Source organism: Ananas comosus, linkage group 7 (genome assembly GCF_001540865.1).
Source record: "Ananas comosus cultivar F153 linkage group 7, ASM154086v1, whole genome shotgun sequence".
Lineage (NCBI taxonomy): Eukaryota > Viridiplantae > Streptophyta > Magnoliopsida > Poales > Bromeliaceae > Ananas > Ananas comosus.
Window position 1 is genome coordinate 2958051 of NC_033627.1, and position 17665 is coordinate 2975715.

A 17665-nucleotide genomic window follows, 5' to 3' on the forward strand; every position below is an offset into this window, starting at 1 on the left:
ATTTCTTGAAAGTGAATTTAATTTCTTAGAAGACTTATTACTCCAAGTTTAGACTCTCAAAAGTCGGATTCAGTATAATATAAACTCCGAATTTAGTCAAAATCCAAGAAAACCCAGCTCACCAACTGGCTAGATCAGATCTTATGGTTAGTTTGTATTTCACTAGACTTTGACCTAAAACACTAGCAACATTTTATGAGAAATTTTGACTAGGTATTAGACAACTTCGATTCCAAAAGATATAATTATCCCATATACTTTCTGCAACTACTGATGCACAGATAACCCGTAAATACATTTCCGTTTTCTTGGGCTTCGTTACTTGTCAACAACACATTATAGTGAATTAGATGAAATAGCATAGTTACCTTCTTGCAATCTGCTTTGAATAGTCATGCAAGGCCACTATTGCAATGAATTAGTTCAAGTAGCATCTTTATCTTCTTGAGATCTGCTTTGATCATGTCATAAAAGGTTAAAGTTACAATGGATCAGTTTTATTATTATATCTATAAATTGACAGTAATTTATTCCAAATTAAAGAATAAGCAGCAGATCTTACCCCATAGGTAAAAGGCTGAGGCCGTAGTAGCAGCAGCGACGAGATTCGACTAGTTTATGACAACATCATCAAATTCCAAATTACATTTTCATGTCAATCTCTGTACACTCTGGATGGTAAGCACCCCCAGCAAAAAATTCATGTACAACTCCATTCAACTCAATCCAACTACAACCAGGAACTTTTTCAACGCCTTCTCTCTTCATCAGATTTCTCATCTTTTTGACACCATCCCACATGGATTCTTTTGCATACACATTAGACATTAATACATATGCTCCACAATGAGTCGGATCATCCCCAATTAGCTTTCTTGTCACATACTCAGCAAGTTCAATATGTCCATGAAGATTACAAGCACCAAGTAGAGCTCCCCAAATGGCCTTTCGATTTGCAGAAAAGTCCATTGATTCTATAAAATGTTTAGCTTCGTTCAAGAGGCCGCATCGGCCAAAGAGATCCACCATACAACTATAATGTTCGGTTGTCGGATGAATTCCATACTTTCGAGTCATCAAATCGAAGTAGTGCTTACCTTCTTCTACTAAACCTCCATGGCTACAAGCGGCTAAAACACCAATGAATGTAACAGCATCAGGATGAATACCATTCCCTTCCATGTCTTTGAAGTGTTCTAGAGCTAGTTTACTTCTTCCATGCATGGCAAGCCCACTGATAATAGTAGTCCATGCCAACAAATCCTTCACATGCATTCTGTTGAACACTTCGAGAGCAAGATCTATGCATCCACACTTTGCATACATTTCCACAAGAGAAGAGCCTAATTGCGCATCCATTTCTATTTTGTTTCTCTCAATGTAAGCATGAATCCACCTGCCTAATTCAAGAGCGCCAACTTTTGCACATGCAGTCAATGTGCTAACGAGTGTTAATTGATTAGGGCTCACCTTCATCCTCTGCATCTCTTCAAAGATACCCAAAGTTTCACTGAAGTAACCAGATTTGGTTAACGCACTAATCATTGCATTCCAGGCAGCTATATCCTTGTATGGCATTTGTTTGAAGGTGTCAAGTGCAGTCGCCACAGCGCCGTGCTTTACATGTCCCACCACCATCAAAGTCCTAGAGATCTCACTCTTTATAACCAATTTGTTGAATAATGATTCAGCTGAGTTCATGTCACCACAACTTGTGTAGAGTCCAAGAATAGAATGAAGCAAATCAAGAGATTTGTCCATCTCCGCCTTACAAATGTATCCATGGATTACTTTGCCTATGCTTACGTAACCCAATCGTGCAGAAGCCGATACAACGCTTATCATGGTGGCCTTGTCGGGTTTTACATCAAGAGCCTGCCGAAGCCAAAATGTGGTAAGATAATGCATGTTTCTACTTACACCACCAATTTAATAACAAAACGATGACCGAATCACTAACATCTACGCATCGAACAGGGTGGGTGAGAGAAGTTACCAGCATCTCATTATAAAGCAACATTGCTGCTTCGAAGCATCCATTGGAAACATATCCGCTAAGCATGGCGTTCCAAGCCACCACATTCCGATGAGGCATTTTATCAAACACCTCGCGGGCAGTTTCTATACGGCGTACGGCGGCATATCCAGCGAGCAATGTGGTCCATGTCACCACATCGCGTTCGATCATCCGACGGAATAACCTCTCTGCTTCCTCCATCACCCCCATCTTAGCATACATGTTCACCAAAGCATTTCCCAGATTCAATCCCAAGCTCACTCCTTTCTCACGGATATACCGGAGAACCTTCGTGCCCAGCTCAAAGTCCCTCGATTTAGTGCACGCCGCGACCACCCTCACAAGCGTCACCGAATTGGGCGCAGCACGAAACTCCCCAACCATCGTCCTAAACAAAGATTTCACCTTTTCCCACAAACCCAACTCGGCGTACCCCCCAATAACGCAGCTCCAGGACACAGCACTCCTCTCAGGCATTTTCTCGAACAGGAGATGCGCGTCGCCGGAGCGTCCGCATCCGAAGTACAAACCGATCAGCGCATTTTGCACGTACGAATCCGAGGCCACTCCGAGCTTAACGGCGATTCCGTGGACCTGGGCTCCTTCGGAAAAAGCCGGGATCTTTGCGCATGCTTTGAGAACGGTGGGGAAGAAGAAGAAGAAGGAGCCACAGCGAGGGTTAAGGGAGAGTGGGCCGTGTTCTACCAACCTCTTGAAGAGGAGAATGGCGCGTTCGGGCTCGCTTTGGTCCCAATTGCGAACGGCCTTGTAGCTGTGGGTGGTAGCTGTGCTGCTGCGAAATGTAGAGTAGTGTTAATGGCGAGAGAGAGAGAGAGAGAGAGAGAGAGAGAGAGAGTACCAGGAATTGTTGATGGCGCCCCCGCGCGATTTCGAAGAGAAGGGTGAAGTGGTGGTTGGATGGAGAGGTTGTATACACGCCATCCCAAGCCAACTCTATACGGCACTGAGTTGGATTTGCTTTTTAGAGAGAGAATTTTAGGCCAAACTATGAAAGGCACTTAAAAAATAAATAAATAAACCTTGTATGTTCCAAAATTGATTTCATCGTATTAATCTTACCACACTTAGATCATTGGATGGGGAGGTGTAAAATTAGAAGCGCAATAACACTAGCTACTGGAATTTCCAGTAAAAAATTGTGTAGGAAGGATTTTCAAATTATTTATTGGCTAAATTATAGAAAATTTTCTATCAAAATTTGATTTTTTATTTTTCTTCCATGTCATTTAAAAATCTATACTTTGCCCTCTTGTAAAATAAAAAATGTTCACGGGGTATGGTGTGAACTATAATAATAAAATGATCATTTTGCCCCTCACCATTTTGCCTCTTATTATGTTCACAGAAGAGAAGGCTAAAAATATTTTTGGTATAAAAAAATATAATAATATTTTATAAACGAATCCTAACGGATTACTAATGGTAGGGGACGAAGTAAACATTTTTTATTTTACAAGAGGGCAAAGTGTAGGTTTTTAAATGACAGGGTTGGAAAGTGAAAACTCGAGTTTCGACAGGAAATTTTATGTAATTTAACCTTATTTATTTAAGAATGTGAAATCTACCGTCAATAGGTATTGGATTCCGTTTCTTGAGGCGACTTGGTAAGGTGATTGAAATTTATTTTTCTTCGACTATTAGCGGATTCAAAATATTTTTGGAAAAACTTCAAAAACCCCGCGTAGTTTCTCATTTTAGCCTCCTGTGGTTTAAAATGTATCAAATTGTCCCCTTGTTGTTTCGTTTTTATCTTTTCGGTAGCTTTTTCGTTAATATTTTATTAAATTATATACAAAAAAACTTCAGATACCTATCTAGATTTATCAAATATTCACTTTACTACCTTTTAATTTTAACTTTATCACTGATTTAAGAAAAAAAAATAATAAAATTGATAAGAAAAAGAGAAAAAAGAAATCACAGGGGGGCAAATTGATACATTTTAAACCCCCGGGGGGCAAAGTGAGAAACTACGAAATCACAGTGGGGNGTTTGAAGTTTTCCTAATATTTTTTAGACTAGTTAACTTAGAAATAATAAAATATCTTTCACCCTAGGGGGAACCCTTTTGGTGTTTTTAGTAAAAATAGAAAACATAAAATATTAACTCGAAGGAAACGGTAATGTATTTACGGGTTATCAACTTATCTGTGCATCAGTAGTGGCAGAAAGTGTATGGGATAATTATATCTTTTGGAATAGAAGTTGTCTAATATCTAGTCAAAATTTATCATAAAATGTTGCTAGTGTTTTAGGTCAGAGTCTTGTGAAATACAAACTAACCTAAAATCTGATCTAGCCAGTTGGTGAGCTGGGTTTTCTTGGATTTTGACTAAATTCGGAGCTTCTATTATACTGAATCCGACTTTTGAGAGTTTAAACTTGGAGTAATAACATTCTTCTAAGAAAATAAACTCACTTTCAGGAAATAAAGAAGCTTAATTTATACTACTCATTTAATATAAAAACTCCACATGCATTAATTTCTGGTGACTTTTATACAAACTCAGGAATAGCAAATACGCCAAACAAAAATAAATGCGAAGTTCATCTAGACAGAAATTTTGAATCAATATAAATGATATAATCTAAAACTTGGTTACTCACTAAATTGACGAAAACAACAGGGAACTTGAGGCAGAAGACAATGTAACAGTGAAAAAAGGTGGTCACTTTAAACATGGTAGTCCCCTTGTTTATTATTTCGAATGCAATAATACAACCCTCTATTGGGGGACAAATTGAAAAACTGAATGAAAATACACCTTATTTTACGCAACATCAATCATGCAGCCTCCACACTAATTAACCTTGACTTCACACTCACCCCATCCTTCCCTGCAATAATTACTGTACTCGCCATATCCAAAAACAACCCATGCTCTACAACCCCTTCAAACGCCGAGATCTCCTTTCCAGCGCCTAGTGCATCCTTAATTGGAGTCTTGAAGTACAAATCTACAATATAGTTTGAATTATCCGTGATATAAGGTTTCCCATCGCCGTCCAGCCTAAGCTTTGCTTCACACCCTTCTTCTTTGAACAATTCTTGCAATCTTCTTAGGTTATACTTCCAACAGAACTGCACGACTTCCACCGGCATTGCGAGTCCGCTTCCGCCTAAGCCGGTTACGAGCTTTGTTTCATCGACAACCACGATGAATTTGTCTGAAGCAGCCTCAACCATCTTCTCCCGAAGAAGAGCCCCTCCGCGCCCTTTAACTAGGTTAATATTTGGATCCACCTGTTTTAAATCCCATATTGAAGCTCAAATGCAAGCAAATAGACTCGTCGTACATACAGTAGCAGGACGCAACAAAAGAGAACAGTGACATATTATTGACTTCCAAATATTTTGTCATATGTCCCCGAAGAAATGTTCTTTCATACAATCCACAAGAATCATCTAGTATCTAAATTCTAAAGCAAATTCTTGCATATTTAACATTGTAATGGAGTCATCTACAAATTGGTAGGAAGGAAAAAAAAACATGGCTAAGACAGTACATAAAATGCAGTCAAAACTTGAAACTAGTTGTTCGTAAACTAGCGAATCACAAAACCTACCAGAAGAAAAATAGTAAGATATAAGAAATTATCCATCTGCCTGCTTGTGGTACATTCACCAAGCAACGGTAGATTAACACCCCCTCAGGAGGGGGGGGATGGGGAAGTCGAGAAAGTTCACCAGCTGTTTAGATTCCAATTGGAAATCTCTACAGGGAAAAACCAGCTGATAAACATTTTATTTTTGGTCAAATTCTTTAATAAGGCCATTATGACCCAAAATTAGCAGCAGCAAGAGTTTATTGAGGGGATATTACTGCAAACTTTGTCAGGGCTTCTTAGACCAACTCCACTTAAACAACATTACAGCAGAAACTTTGATTGGGCAAAACAAGCTCTACAGGGATGTTCCATGTTCGCTAAGAAATCTACAGATGTGCAGCAACAAGATCATGTTCGTCAAGAATTTATCTCTCTCATCAACATAGATATATGCTCTTTCCCTTGTAAAGAAGATCGGCCGCATTTTCTGATTTTACCATGATTTATAACATATTCATCTAACTCTCGAAATAAGAACTCCACTCCGAAAGTATTGAGAACTTAACATCAGATCTTTCTCTCTTCACCTGTATAAAAGGGAGCTTCTTGCTACCAATCATAGAGAAGCTGAAAATGTATAAAACTAAACTAAGGTTTGACCTTTTATTCATTTGATTCGAGCCATTGAAGAGCATTTCTGATTCAGAATTTGGGTGCACCGTTTATCTGGAAAAGAATGATTCGAGTATGTCATGGCTAATTTCCCTTAAAACAATTGAAGTGCTCGAAAGGTCTAGACTCTAAAATCAAACCTTTCGAAGGTTGGGTAGTTGGACCAAAACAGGCTATAGTATATGTGTAAGTTCCTTGCATTTTTACCTATAGAGCAATAGCAAAGTGTTTGAAGTATAAGCAATCATTAATGATCTCAAACTCCATTCAATCTAGGGGTAGAGGGAGAGTTAGAGACAGAGAGAGAGTCTCTATGACCTCATCGGCGCCATCGATGGCGAGATTGATGTGGGGGTGGTCGTCGAGGGTGGAGAGGGGGATGCCGAGCGACTGGGCCTGCTCGAAGGTGCGCTTGGAGGTGGGGACGCCGACGATGTCGGAGAGCTTACCGGAGGCGAGGAGGGCACCGATCTCGGCGACGACGAAGGCGGCGGTGGAGCCGGTGCCGAGGCCGAGGACCATGCCGCTGCTCACGTACTCCACGGCCTTCTCCGCGGCGAGCTTCTTGAGGTCGTCCTGCGTGAGAGCGGAGGGCACGGATTGCGCAAGGATCCGAGGGGCCGCGGCGGCGCAGGCGCGGCGGGGGCGGAGCGGCGGAGGGAGGGAGAGGGCGAGGCGGCGGAGGGAGGTGGAGTAGCAGGAGGAGGAGGAGGGGGAGGGGGGCAGGAGGAGGAGGGATAAGGTGGCCATGGGGATTAGGGTTTGGTGGTGGAGACGAGGTAGAACGAGAGGAGAGGAGGAGGAAGAAGGGGTTTTGGATCGGGGAGAGATGGTTGGGACTCGGTATTGAGTGGTGACTGGTGAGTGTGGGGGTTGGTGGTGAGAGGTGAGAGCCGTATGAGATGCGGGCCTTTTCAAGGAGTTGGCGGGTACTGTTTTACAATTTTTTCTTTTATTTTTCATTATTATTTTTTTAAGGTAAACAGTATTAGAGGCCTCATTAACTACGGGTTATTCTTCAGGTTCAAATTCCATTTCTGCTAAAAATAAAATAGAGAATACAGTTAAGTTTTCATCACTAATCTTAAATTCTTTTTTATGAATGAGTTATTTAGATTTTAAACTATGACTTAGTGTGATATTGAGGCCTATCCGACGCTATTAGATAAAATAAGATTAGAATAAAAATATATAGGGATATACTTACTCCGTTCTCTGATGGAATCGCAGAAAATATATTATAATCGACTCATTGCGATATGCGAAACACAGACAAAATATTTTTCATTATGTTTTCTCACTTCAAGTAACACAATTTTTCCGCAATACTAAACAAAGCCTATTAATTTATGACTAGCCAACTAATTATTTGGATCGAGACCTTAAAAATCAAATAAGTAAAACACATGGAAGATAATTGAAGTTTACCTGAAATTTTTTTTTCTAACGTCTTATGTAAGACAGCAATAATTCAGCGGGCCTAGTGCATTTATTTCCTTTTAATACACAAAACAAAAAGGAAAAAAAAAAAACAAATAGTTTCTAAATTAAACTCGTCAACCGAAAACACAGAAGCCGGCAGAATCTAAAAAGACGGTGTTGAACGAATTCGGAATTCGTTGCCGACTACTTATTTATACTCCACCACCAACATATGCGGCGACGACTTCGATTCGGCTCCGATCCCCTTTAAATACGCCCTCCGCATTCTCACTCTCGGCCCCCGCACCTAAACGCTACGAACGAGCCCCAGAGAGAGACTCTAGCGCTCCTCTCCCCTCTCCTCCCCCTTCACCCTTCTCCTTTTTCCCATCCTCATCGTTTCTCTCCTTCGCCCATGGCGTCGCCCGCCTCCTCCACGATCCAACGAGGCCAGGTACGTCCTCTCCCACGATCAAAACCCTAACCCTAGATCCCCTTCCCTCGCCCTGATCGTTCCCTTTTTTAGGTCGATCTCGTCGACTTCGTCGATTGGAGCGGCGTCGAGTGCCTCAACCAGAGCACCAGCCACTCCGTTGCCAATGCCTTGAAGCAGGTGATCGCCATCGCCATCGCCCGATCTTACCCCTCTTTCCTTGTTTCTTGATCCGTTCTTTTTTGAGTTCCTTTTTTCTTTTTGATCTCTTCGATGTTAGGGTTATAGGGAGGATGATGGGCTTCATCTCGAGAGCGAGGCCGATGAGCAGCTTTTGATATATATACCGTTCACTCAAGTGATCAAGTTGCACTCGGTTGTCATCAAGGGCCCCGAAGAGGAAGGTAATGGTGTTTAATTTTTGGAATTCTTGTTTGCTTCTGTGCGCTGATTCTACTTTGAATGCTTTGATCGTTTCTTGCTGCACGATGATTGGGTTTGTGGTATCACTCGCAAATATTAGGCTGTTGTATTATGTAATGTATAAGGATCACCGGTACAAGTAATTATTTATTTGTTTATTTAATTTTCTTAAGCCATTCGCGTTTTTAGGTATTTAGATATATGCCTTGTGCATGTGCTGCCTTGCATTGCATTATTGAGCTTTTGATCTTTTCTACTTTCTGTTGCATCTTTTTTGCTTCTTGATTGCTTTATCTGCATGCTGTCAAATTAGTTCAAGTCTATTTATGACCTCAATATGTTATTTGGCAGGTCCAAGGACGGCTAAACTTTTTGCAAACAAAGAGCATATGGGCTTTAGGTATGCTATATCTTAGATTCAAGAGATTCAATTCACAAAATTAGAACTCTTGAAGTTTTGGTTGTTTTGAGTACTGATCGTTTATTGACCATGTAACAACTGTTGCAGTGATGTCAATGATTATCCGTCTAATGACACAGTTGTTTTATCCCCTGAGAATTTGAAGGTATTGTCATCCTTCTAACTTCTTGAAATTAAAATTGATCTTTGGCCTTTGCAACTTTTTGGATGAAAATTATTGTTATTATTATTCCATTATTAATATCTTTGTTGGGTTTAGGAAAGATAGGGGTTGCCTCTGGGTGAATAGTAGTTGAATTTTGTCTTGAAACATAATAATAGATTGCTTAGTTGCAACTTCATTTCATTTGCAGGGGAAGCCTGTACCTGTGAAGTATGTCAAATTTCAAAATGTTCATAGGTAAGTTGAGTATACATTCTCCCCTTTTAATTTTTTAGTATGTGATTGCATTGCATAAGTTGGTTATTAATTTGTTGGACTAATCATATTATATCAGCTTGACAATTTTTATCGAGGACAACCAAGGCGGTGGCGACATCTCTAAAGTTCAGAAAATTGCCCTCTATGGAACAACGTGAGTGTTAATTGATTAATTTCTTATCCTTTCATTCTTCTGTAGCTTCTCTTCTTTAAATTGATCCACCGTCTCTATTAAGCATTTAATCTCTACCAAACAGCAAAGAGTTGAAAGGTATTTTATATGCATCTCACTCAAAAATTGCTATAAAGTTGGAGAATCTAACATAAATAAGAGTATTAATCTGGTCATTCTTGAAATCTCTATGCTATGACTGTAGTTCTTGGTAGCATCTTTAATTTTTGGTTTGACATTTCTTGTTCAAGTATTTCGACACAATCAAGGGAACATTTTCTGAAGAAAAGAAGCGTTTTTTTTGTGGCTAGTGTATATTCTTAGTCAGATAAATAAATGTGATATTTACTAGTTTATACTTATGATCCAATCTATGTGTAAGCTAAAGTAACTTGCAGGCGGATGTATATGAAAACCATAAAGCATTTGTTAAACATGATTAAAAATTATCCAGAGAATTTATTTGGGTTCAAATCTTACATTCGAACTTACAGTGCAGCAGGCAAGAAAATCTTTGCAATCTAGAATTTGGACAATTTAGGTGGTGCAATTTGAAACTAGATATAGAAAGGAACCATAGATTAGTCTTTTGAAGGTGTAAAACAGTTCAAGGTGAATTTAAAGATGCTTAAATTCTTAGTTTTGTGTGATAATGCTTCTCTAGTGAAATTCTTGCACTTACCTGTGGATAAGACAATTGGAATTATTAGTCTAAAAAAGATATAATATTATAGTTCAATATCAATTTTTTCTTAGATTTTTTTTAATTATCCTCATCAAATCTTTCATAGTTCACTGATAGGAAAAGTGATGGTTTATCATCAATAATTTAACTCTTATAAATAGCGAATTTATGTAAATATGGCACTGCACAACTCATTAATGATGACTTGTCATTTCTTTTGCTAATGAAATACTGAAGATGTGATGTGAACGTATTGTTCACTCATAGCTCAAGAGGAAATATGTGAAGTACTAGTATCTATGAATTATAACTAAGAGCAATATTCATCACTTAGAAATGATTGAGTTAATACATTTTTCCATATCTTCTTAATGGAAGAAATGAGAATTTATCATTAATTATTTACAAGATGACTTACTCAGATTAACTCTTAAAAATACACAATTAATATGAGTATGGCATTTTATAATATGTCAGTCATGAATTGTCATTCGCCTTATTAATGAAATATGAAAGATGTGATGTGAACGTGGTATTTACTGACTCCTTAGTAATGAAATTAAACGTCCATAGTACTACTTATTCTCATAAGGCTTCGTATATTTTAAATAATTTTCAATACATTTTAATTAACCAACAAAAATAAAAGATAAATGCACTAATGAAAGAAGCCCAAAGGGAAACTGCATGGCATCATCCAGATGCCCTTCATTATATCTTCTTGAATTCCTTATAACAGATACATTGCTGATCAAAGTTGCCGATTATAGCTTATATCTAGGGCTGTTTAGATTTGGTTTGTATAAACTATTTCTATTATAGTATGGAAGTTCCATACTTGGCTGGCCTGATGACTCTTTGTATTTTTTTCACTTGAGAAGGAAAAAAAAAAAAAGAAAAAAAATTCTATCTTCTTGAACTCCTTATAACAAATACATTGCTGAACAGAGTTGCTGATTATAGCTATATCTAGGGCTGTGTAGATTTGGTTTGTATAAAGCTATTGTTATCATGAATTTCGCTTTTTGCATTATTGCAATCTCCCAAAAATTGTCACAAATTGTTCAGCTTATTTACTAAACAAACTCAAAATTGTTCTAATTTGGCACAATCTGGGGAATATAATCATCTAAGTCAATCTATAAGCTGTGCATCTCGTTGCATGCGCTTGGTAGGCATTGTGATTTCAACCAATGCTCACAACGGTCCCTTTGCTATAATCTGGATTTTTATTTGACTTTTGTCATTGGTTTCAAATCATAATGTAGATCCTGAGGACTCTTACTTTCTTTTGTCTAAATGAGAAAGAAATCGGGTTTGCTAAACTTTTGTAGATCAATTGACTGACCTAGGTATGACAGACCGTTATTCTGTGTGAGATTCTTTGGCTTCTCTGCTTTAGAAATAGCACCAACATTCTTTACTCAAGCTTTATTTGCTAATAATTAAGTCAAATATTTGTTGGTGATCACAGACATAAGCAAGGATTTTTTTCAATTGTAAATTACAGCATTGGTCACTGACATTTGGTGAGATTTTATTTAGGTTACCGAACTTTAATTTGTTTTAATCAGGATATCGAGCTTCAATTTCAGTTTTGATTGTCATTACTCAAATTTCTAATTAATTTCTATGATGGCGTTCCACTATGGCAGCTAATTTAGTCGTCAAGCTAGTGGTCCTCTGATTGCTTTTTAGTGCTTATTGTTTTAGTATATTCTAATAAAGTAGTTTTCCTCAATTTTCAGCTGAGTACATGAGTGATACCAAAGTAATTAAAATTATGATCCAACACCTCCGATATAAATGTTATCCACTCTAATGCATGTGGATCAGGGAAATTGTTTTTTCTGTTAATCACAAACTGTAGAAGTGGAGCTGTCATTTATAAGTTGAAGAGGTAGGACTAAATGATGTGAGCCCTTCAAACGAAATAATAGAACTAGCTTATGATGTGTAGCAGACTGAAAATTATGCGGTGCTAACCTTACTTGCTTAGAGTCTGTCTGTGATTCAAAACCTGATGTTTATTTGCAATGGAGTATACTTTATGATTCATGAAAAGTGAAATCCTTAGCCTTTTTAACAAGTCAATTAGTTAATTTTATGTCTCCTGCTATCACACCACAACAATCTACAAGAAAAATTTCCTGTACGTGGTCCCAGTGTAGTTTCTCAGGATGCCACCCGAGATATTGCTAGACTCCACTAATTTTGTTAGGATAGTATCTCCTTGGAGAGAAATAACTAAATTACTTGAAGGAAAAATAACCCAACTATTTAATTATGCTCTACCAACTATTTAATTATGCTCTTTTGTGTTATTTGGTTATTTTTGTAAGGAAAATGCATCCTGTTCTTAGTGTTGTTCCTGATAAGATATCTGTTTACTACATTTTGGGTGTATTTACTTTACGTCAGCTTATGCTGATTAATACACTTTGGTTGGCAAATATGTTTAATGTATTACCATGTCATTCATAATACTGGTGATGATCTTTGAGACGAGATACTATTTTGGAAGTACTGGAGGTGCCATTGATTTGTCATAACTTGCCCGGTCTTCATGCTGTTGTTATGTCATCTTGACATTATAATTGTCTTATGCATACTTCTATTCGTTGGTGATACTATTTTGGAAGTTCTGTGATATGTATCACTTTAGTTTCTTGATATTTATGTTGTAGCAATGGGTAAATATACATGTTTGGTCCTCCTATGGGGCACATCACATTTTGGTCCTCAAACTTTACCTAGTTGCAATTTTTAAGTTTGAACTTCTGTAAATTGTTGCAATTAAGTCCTACAACTCAATCTATTTGGTTAAACATTGATGAATGGTTGATGTACAAGTGATGTAGCAGTTTAGTTATTATCACATCATTAATCATAACACTGCTATATTATTTTCTCCTTAGCGATATATCAATATTTAGCCAACTAAATTGGGTTATAGAACTTAATTATAATAATTTAAAAAATTTGAGCAAGAAATTATAACAAATTAAAGTTTAAAGATCAAAATATCATGTGTCTTCTAATTTGAGGACCAAAAGTGTTATTTACTCTATAGCAATTTATTTAGCTAGTTAAGTAGGAGTGTAGGACTTTTTTTTCCGCATCTTTGATAGGATTTTTTTTTTTGACTCCTTCGAAGGAAAGCCCGTAGGCTATCTAAGATGGGACATCACTTGTAGATGGCCATTAGTCTTCAATATCTTTGTACAGTTGTGAAATCTTTAGTTAATGGTCCAGCCTTTTTTTTCGCAGCATTTGAAGTCTTTCCTTCCAGTCTTACCTCCCAGTTTTTGCCTCTTTGGCTCGGCTTCCAGTTTTGCATTTAATTATAGTCATCTATAGAGGGTCCATCTATGGTGCTCATAAGAGGGCCTGAATAGTGCGTATTTTAGACTTTTTACCATTTAGATCAGAATATTATTCCATCTACCCTCACTGCATTCTAAAGCATTGTAGACTAAAAATGTTGTGAGAACACACTATTCATGTCGTCACAAAAGTATAGCAGCATTGTCATATATATATATATATATAGAGAGAGAGAGAGAGAGAGAGAGAGAGAGAGAGAGAGAGAGTGCCTCGGCTATTATACTTTTATGCATACAATCACTTTTGTACTCTTAAGTCATTTTCAATGGTAGATTTTTCGAATCTATGATCCACATTGTTAAACATAATTTGAAAACACGTAAACATTCTAAAAATTGAATTTCATAATTGTTGGACGTCAGATTCCTTATGATCAAAAGTCCTCAAAATTGATAATTTTAACGGTCGATATGGGACGTTTTCTAGTTTAATTGTGTGGAAAAATTGGAATTGGTTGAATTTTTAATTAAAAATTATAGTCATTATTTAATCAAGATCAATAACTTCGATCTTGAATTGAAGAACTCAACTCTATTTTGAGGAGGTCATTTCATTTTCACCGTTAATTTATACCTATTTGATTGTCTATTATGATTTTGAAAAATTACAAAATTTGGTTTCTAAGCATTCAAATACTCTAAATTATATTTAACGGTATGGATCGTTAGTTCGAAAGATCAATTATCGAAAATAACTTATGAGTGTGAAAACTTTCGCACTCATAAGAGTATATTAATATTCCTCTCTTTCTCTCTCTCTATAATTATATATATGTGTGTGTGTAGAGTTGAGTTGGAATATTATTAGTAGCAAACATGTTTCGTTGCCACCCATTTGTTTTCGATGATGGAGCTTCGGAATCGACGATCGGCACCGCTCAATATGATCTATACCACTTGAAGCATCTAGAAATCAAATTTCATATTTTTTCAATATTATTCTCTTGTTCATCAAGTGAACACAAAATTGAATGGCTGAAAATAAATATTTGTTAAAAATTGATGATATGAGTCTTGTAAGTAAGATTAAGAGTATAAATCTTATTTTAAATAGTTTAAAGAATTTTTTTATCAAAATTCAATTGATTTGGATATCTTTACGTTGTTAAACGAGAAAGCGTCTCATATTGACTATTAAAATTATAAATTTTGAAACTCTTTGGTCATTAGGCCAACGATGTCAAAAAGATTTGAACTTTAGTTTCTAGATACTTCAAATGGTATAGATTATGTTCAACGATACTGATCGTCGATTTGGAGACTCCATCATCGAAAACAAATGGATGACAATGGTGTTCGTTTGCTACTAATAACATTTTAGCTCAACTATATATATATATATAGAGAGAGAGAGAGAGAGTTCGACTACTATACTATCGATAACACCAAGTATTTGGTGCTATCAAGTTTTCCGCCGTCAGATCTATCCCTTTGACCATTTTCACATGGTAGATCATACTATCCAACAAACCACCCATTTAACCCCAGTGAACTATTATAATCCTAACCAGACATCCCTTCCTTCAAGAGTTGAGAATCTAATAGTGCCAATGACTTGGTGCTATTAATAGTATAGTAGCCTAGTTTTCTCTTTATATATAGAACTAGTCACCAAGTTAATGGTGCTATTAGATTTTCGGCCATTGGAGGAAGGGATGTACGGTTAGGATGATAGTAGTCCTCTAGAGTTGAGTGGAAAGTTGAATAGTATGATTTAACTGGTGGAAATGGTCAAAGGGGTAGATTTAATGGTGGAAAACTCGATAGTACCAAGCGCTTGGTACTATCGATAGTATAGTAGCCGAAATATATATATATATATATATATTAAATATATTATATATTATATATATATATAGAGAAGAGAGAGCGGAGAGAGAGAGGGAGGTAGGAGGGAGAGAGTGAGAATGAGTGAGAGAGATGGCTGAGAGGAGAGGAGAGTCGGGGGGAGGGAGAAGCTTTGTTATTTTTTATGATAAATCTTTTAAATCGACTATCTGTACCATTGAGCATGATCAACACCATTTAAAGTATCTAGAAATCGAATCTCATTCTTTTACGATATTATTCTTTTGTACATCAAGTGAAAATAAAAAATTGAATGGTTGAAAATGTGTATCCTTCAAAAAGTGATAATAGAATTCTTATCTTCAATATCAAGGGTTTAAATAGCTATGGATTCTGCTGCAGTACTTTGCTTTTTCTAGCAAAAATTTAATTGCTTTGGATTCTACTGCAGTACTTTGCTTTTTCTAAATATACTATTTAAATAGCACTTTGTCGAACATTATTATATACTATATGCTTCAACAAGGGCTTGTTTGTTTGGATGGAAGTGGAGAGTGGTGAAGCCGTTTTCGGCCGTAAATAGTCACTTCAACTGTTTGATTTGCTGTAATAAAGATACAGTCGAAATTCGAAATATTTAAAACATCGTAGTTGACTTCGGCCTATTCTGAGCCGAAGTCAATTACAGTTAAAAGAGGTAAAGAAAAAATATAATAAAATAATATAATGGGTAGTACTAGTTATATTTAAATATATTTGATTGTGGTACTAATTATTTTTTTATTTAGTTTAAAAATTGATTAGTTTAGTATTAATATTTTTTTACTCTATGATTTTGTTGTATTATTATAATTTATCTATATAAATAATAATTTAGTTGTTTTAGACTATGTTTTCTATTTATATAGTGTGGTCATAAACTAGTAAGAGCTAGATCACATAGACCTAGAAGAATGACATATCCTCCCACTGATCCCGTGATGTGAGGAACATTGTTCCTGTCATAGCAGTCGTCATCATTTCTCTCTCTCTGTCTCTCTCTCTCTCTCAGAGATAAGACTTGAAATGATAAGTCCCTGCTCAAATTGCTTCCATCTGAATAAATAAATACCAGAGCTTTGACCTGCACATTCTCACCTGCATTGCTTATCTTGTCCTACTTGCAGGGTGGACACGACAAACATGAAGGATCTCAAGAAGATAGAGGAGCACTAACTCGCCCTAACCATCCCGTATCCGACCATATTTCATGTGTACAAGAAGAGGAGGGTTTGGATCTGGTAAGTTACATGACCAGTGTAAACCAATAGACCGATACAATACAACATGTTTACTTGCATAAGATTATCAATTAAAATTCTGTTGTCACACTATGCTCGTTGTACTGCTTTACTATTTAATCGACTCCAATTTTTGTTGAGGTTTAGCACACGGTTACATCATTTATTTTAATTATTTTGTTTTGCGGGTCACGATTTTACGCAATGGTGTGGGGGCTACTCTTAATACTAATTGGATTCCTCCATTATTATGATGTGATCTCCTCTACTACTACTACTGTAGTAGTACTACGACCCCTATAACAACTACTAATACTATTAGCTTTTTCTCCCTTTTTCTGGCTCTTTTTTATCGAAGGACACCTCCTCAGCTTTGCTTTGCCTTTCTCGGATTTTGCAACGGCCCTTTGTTCCCTCCTCCAGTGAAAAAGGGCTGTTGAACGGCACGGTTCTGTACCATAAGACTGCTAGTTGTCTTTAAAAGATATATAAAATCCCCATATAAATTCCCTCACCTTTGTTTTCCCACTCCCTGCTCCTCTTTTTTTTCCCCTGTTATTTAGCATCTTTTGTAGACTTTGGATCTAGAGCTTTAGTTGTGAAAACTAGTTAGTTTGGTCTCTTCTGATATTAGTTTAGATTTAGGATAATAGCAACTTAGTTGGTGGATTAATTTTGTAGGGTAAATGGGTCCATAATAACATGCATGGTGTATTTGATGTGTACTGAAATGGTATGCTGGGCCATGTAGGAATTAATATTTGCTAGCCCACTAGACACACCAGCTATGTTTGATGGCCACAAGCCTCCTGTATTAAATAAGGGGGATGGGTGCACACATGTGCAGGGTTTTGTGTTTGTGGTGTGATTTGGTGGTGGTGGTGGTGGTGGTGGCCCCTACAAAATAGGATCTGGATGCTCTTAATTCATCTCCGTGTGGCTATATTTTTGTTTGATCTTTAAAGCTATCTGCGT

The 17665-nt window shown here is 36.9% G+C and overlaps 3 protein-coding genes across 4 annotated transcripts; 1 reads left to right on the plus strand and 2 right to left on the minus strand.

Moving 5' to 3' along the window:
* Positions 347–3027, minus strand: LOC109712947 (pentatricopeptide repeat-containing protein At3g22690-like). 2 transcript variants are annotated; one of them, XM_020236781.1, is made up of 4 exons: positions 2877–3027; positions 1997–2810; positions 563–1875; positions 347–451 (listed from the first exon to the last, which is right to left on the minus strand). In XM_020236781.1, the coding sequence occupies exons 1-3, from the start codon at positions 2957–2959 to the stop codon at positions 643–645; spliced, it is 2130 nt and encodes a 709-aa protein (XP_020092370.1). In that variant the 5' UTR covers positions 2960–3027; the 3' UTR covers positions 347–451; positions 563–642. The 2 variants fall into 2 exon arrangements, with proteins under 2 accessions (XP_020092370.1, XP_020092371.1); XM_020236782.1 differs by having other exon boundaries at positions 1997–2807; positions 2877–3024.
* On the minus strand, positions 4712–7151 carry LOC109712951 (probable ribose-5-phosphate isomerase 3, chloroplastic). Its single transcript, XM_020236790.1, has 2 exons — positions 6578–7151; positions 4712–5282 (listed from the first exon to the last, which is right to left on the minus strand). The coding sequence occupies exons 1-2, from the start codon at positions 7007–7009 to the stop codon at positions 4824–4826; spliced, it is 891 nt and encodes a 296-aa protein (XP_020092379.1). The 5' UTR covers positions 7010–7151; the 3' UTR covers positions 4712–4823.
* Positions 7912–16847, plus strand: LOC109712953 (PITH domain-containing protein At3g04780). The gene is made up of 8 exons (XM_020236793.1): positions 7912–8135; positions 8208–8294; positions 8395–8518; positions 8889–8937; positions 9046–9103; positions 9312–9358; positions 9456–9533; positions 16577–16847. The coding sequence occupies exons 1-8, from the start codon at positions 8097–8099 to the stop codon at positions 16623–16625; spliced, it is 531 nt and encodes a 176-aa protein (XP_020092382.1). The 5' UTR covers positions 7912–8096; the 3' UTR covers positions 16626–16847.

Coding starts and splice junctions, on each gene's coding strand:
- LOC109712953 (XM_020236793.1), top strand. CDS start 8,097: ATGGCGTCGCCCGCCTCCTCCACGATCCAACGAGGCCAG. Junction 8,519..8,888: donor CAAGGGCCCCGAAGAGGAAG/GTAATGGTGTTT, acceptor GTTATTTGGCAG/GTCCAAGGACGGCTAAACTT. Junction 8,938..9,045: donor AAAGAGCATATGGGCTTTAG/GTATGCTATATC, acceptor CAACTGTTGCAG/TGATGTCAATGATTATCCGT.
- LOC109712951 (XM_020236790.1), bottom strand. CDS start 7,009: ATGGCCACCTTATCCCTCCTCCTCCTGCCCCCCTCCCCCTCCTCCTCC. Junction 5,283..6,577: donor CCATCGATGGCGCCGATGAG/GTCATAGAGACT, acceptor GATTTAAAACAG/GTGGATCCAAATATTAACCT.
- LOC109712947 (XM_020236781.1), bottom strand. CDS start 2,959: ATGGCGTGTATACAACCTCTCCATCCAACCACCACTTCACCCTTCTCT. Junction 2,811..2,876: donor GGCGCCATCAACAATTCCTG/GTACTCTCTCTC, acceptor TACATTTCGCAG/CAGCACAGCTACCACCCACA. Junction 1,876..1,996: donor TGCTTTATAATGAGATGCTG/GTAACTTCTCTC, acceptor TGGCTTCGGCAG/GCTCTTGATGTAAAACCCGA.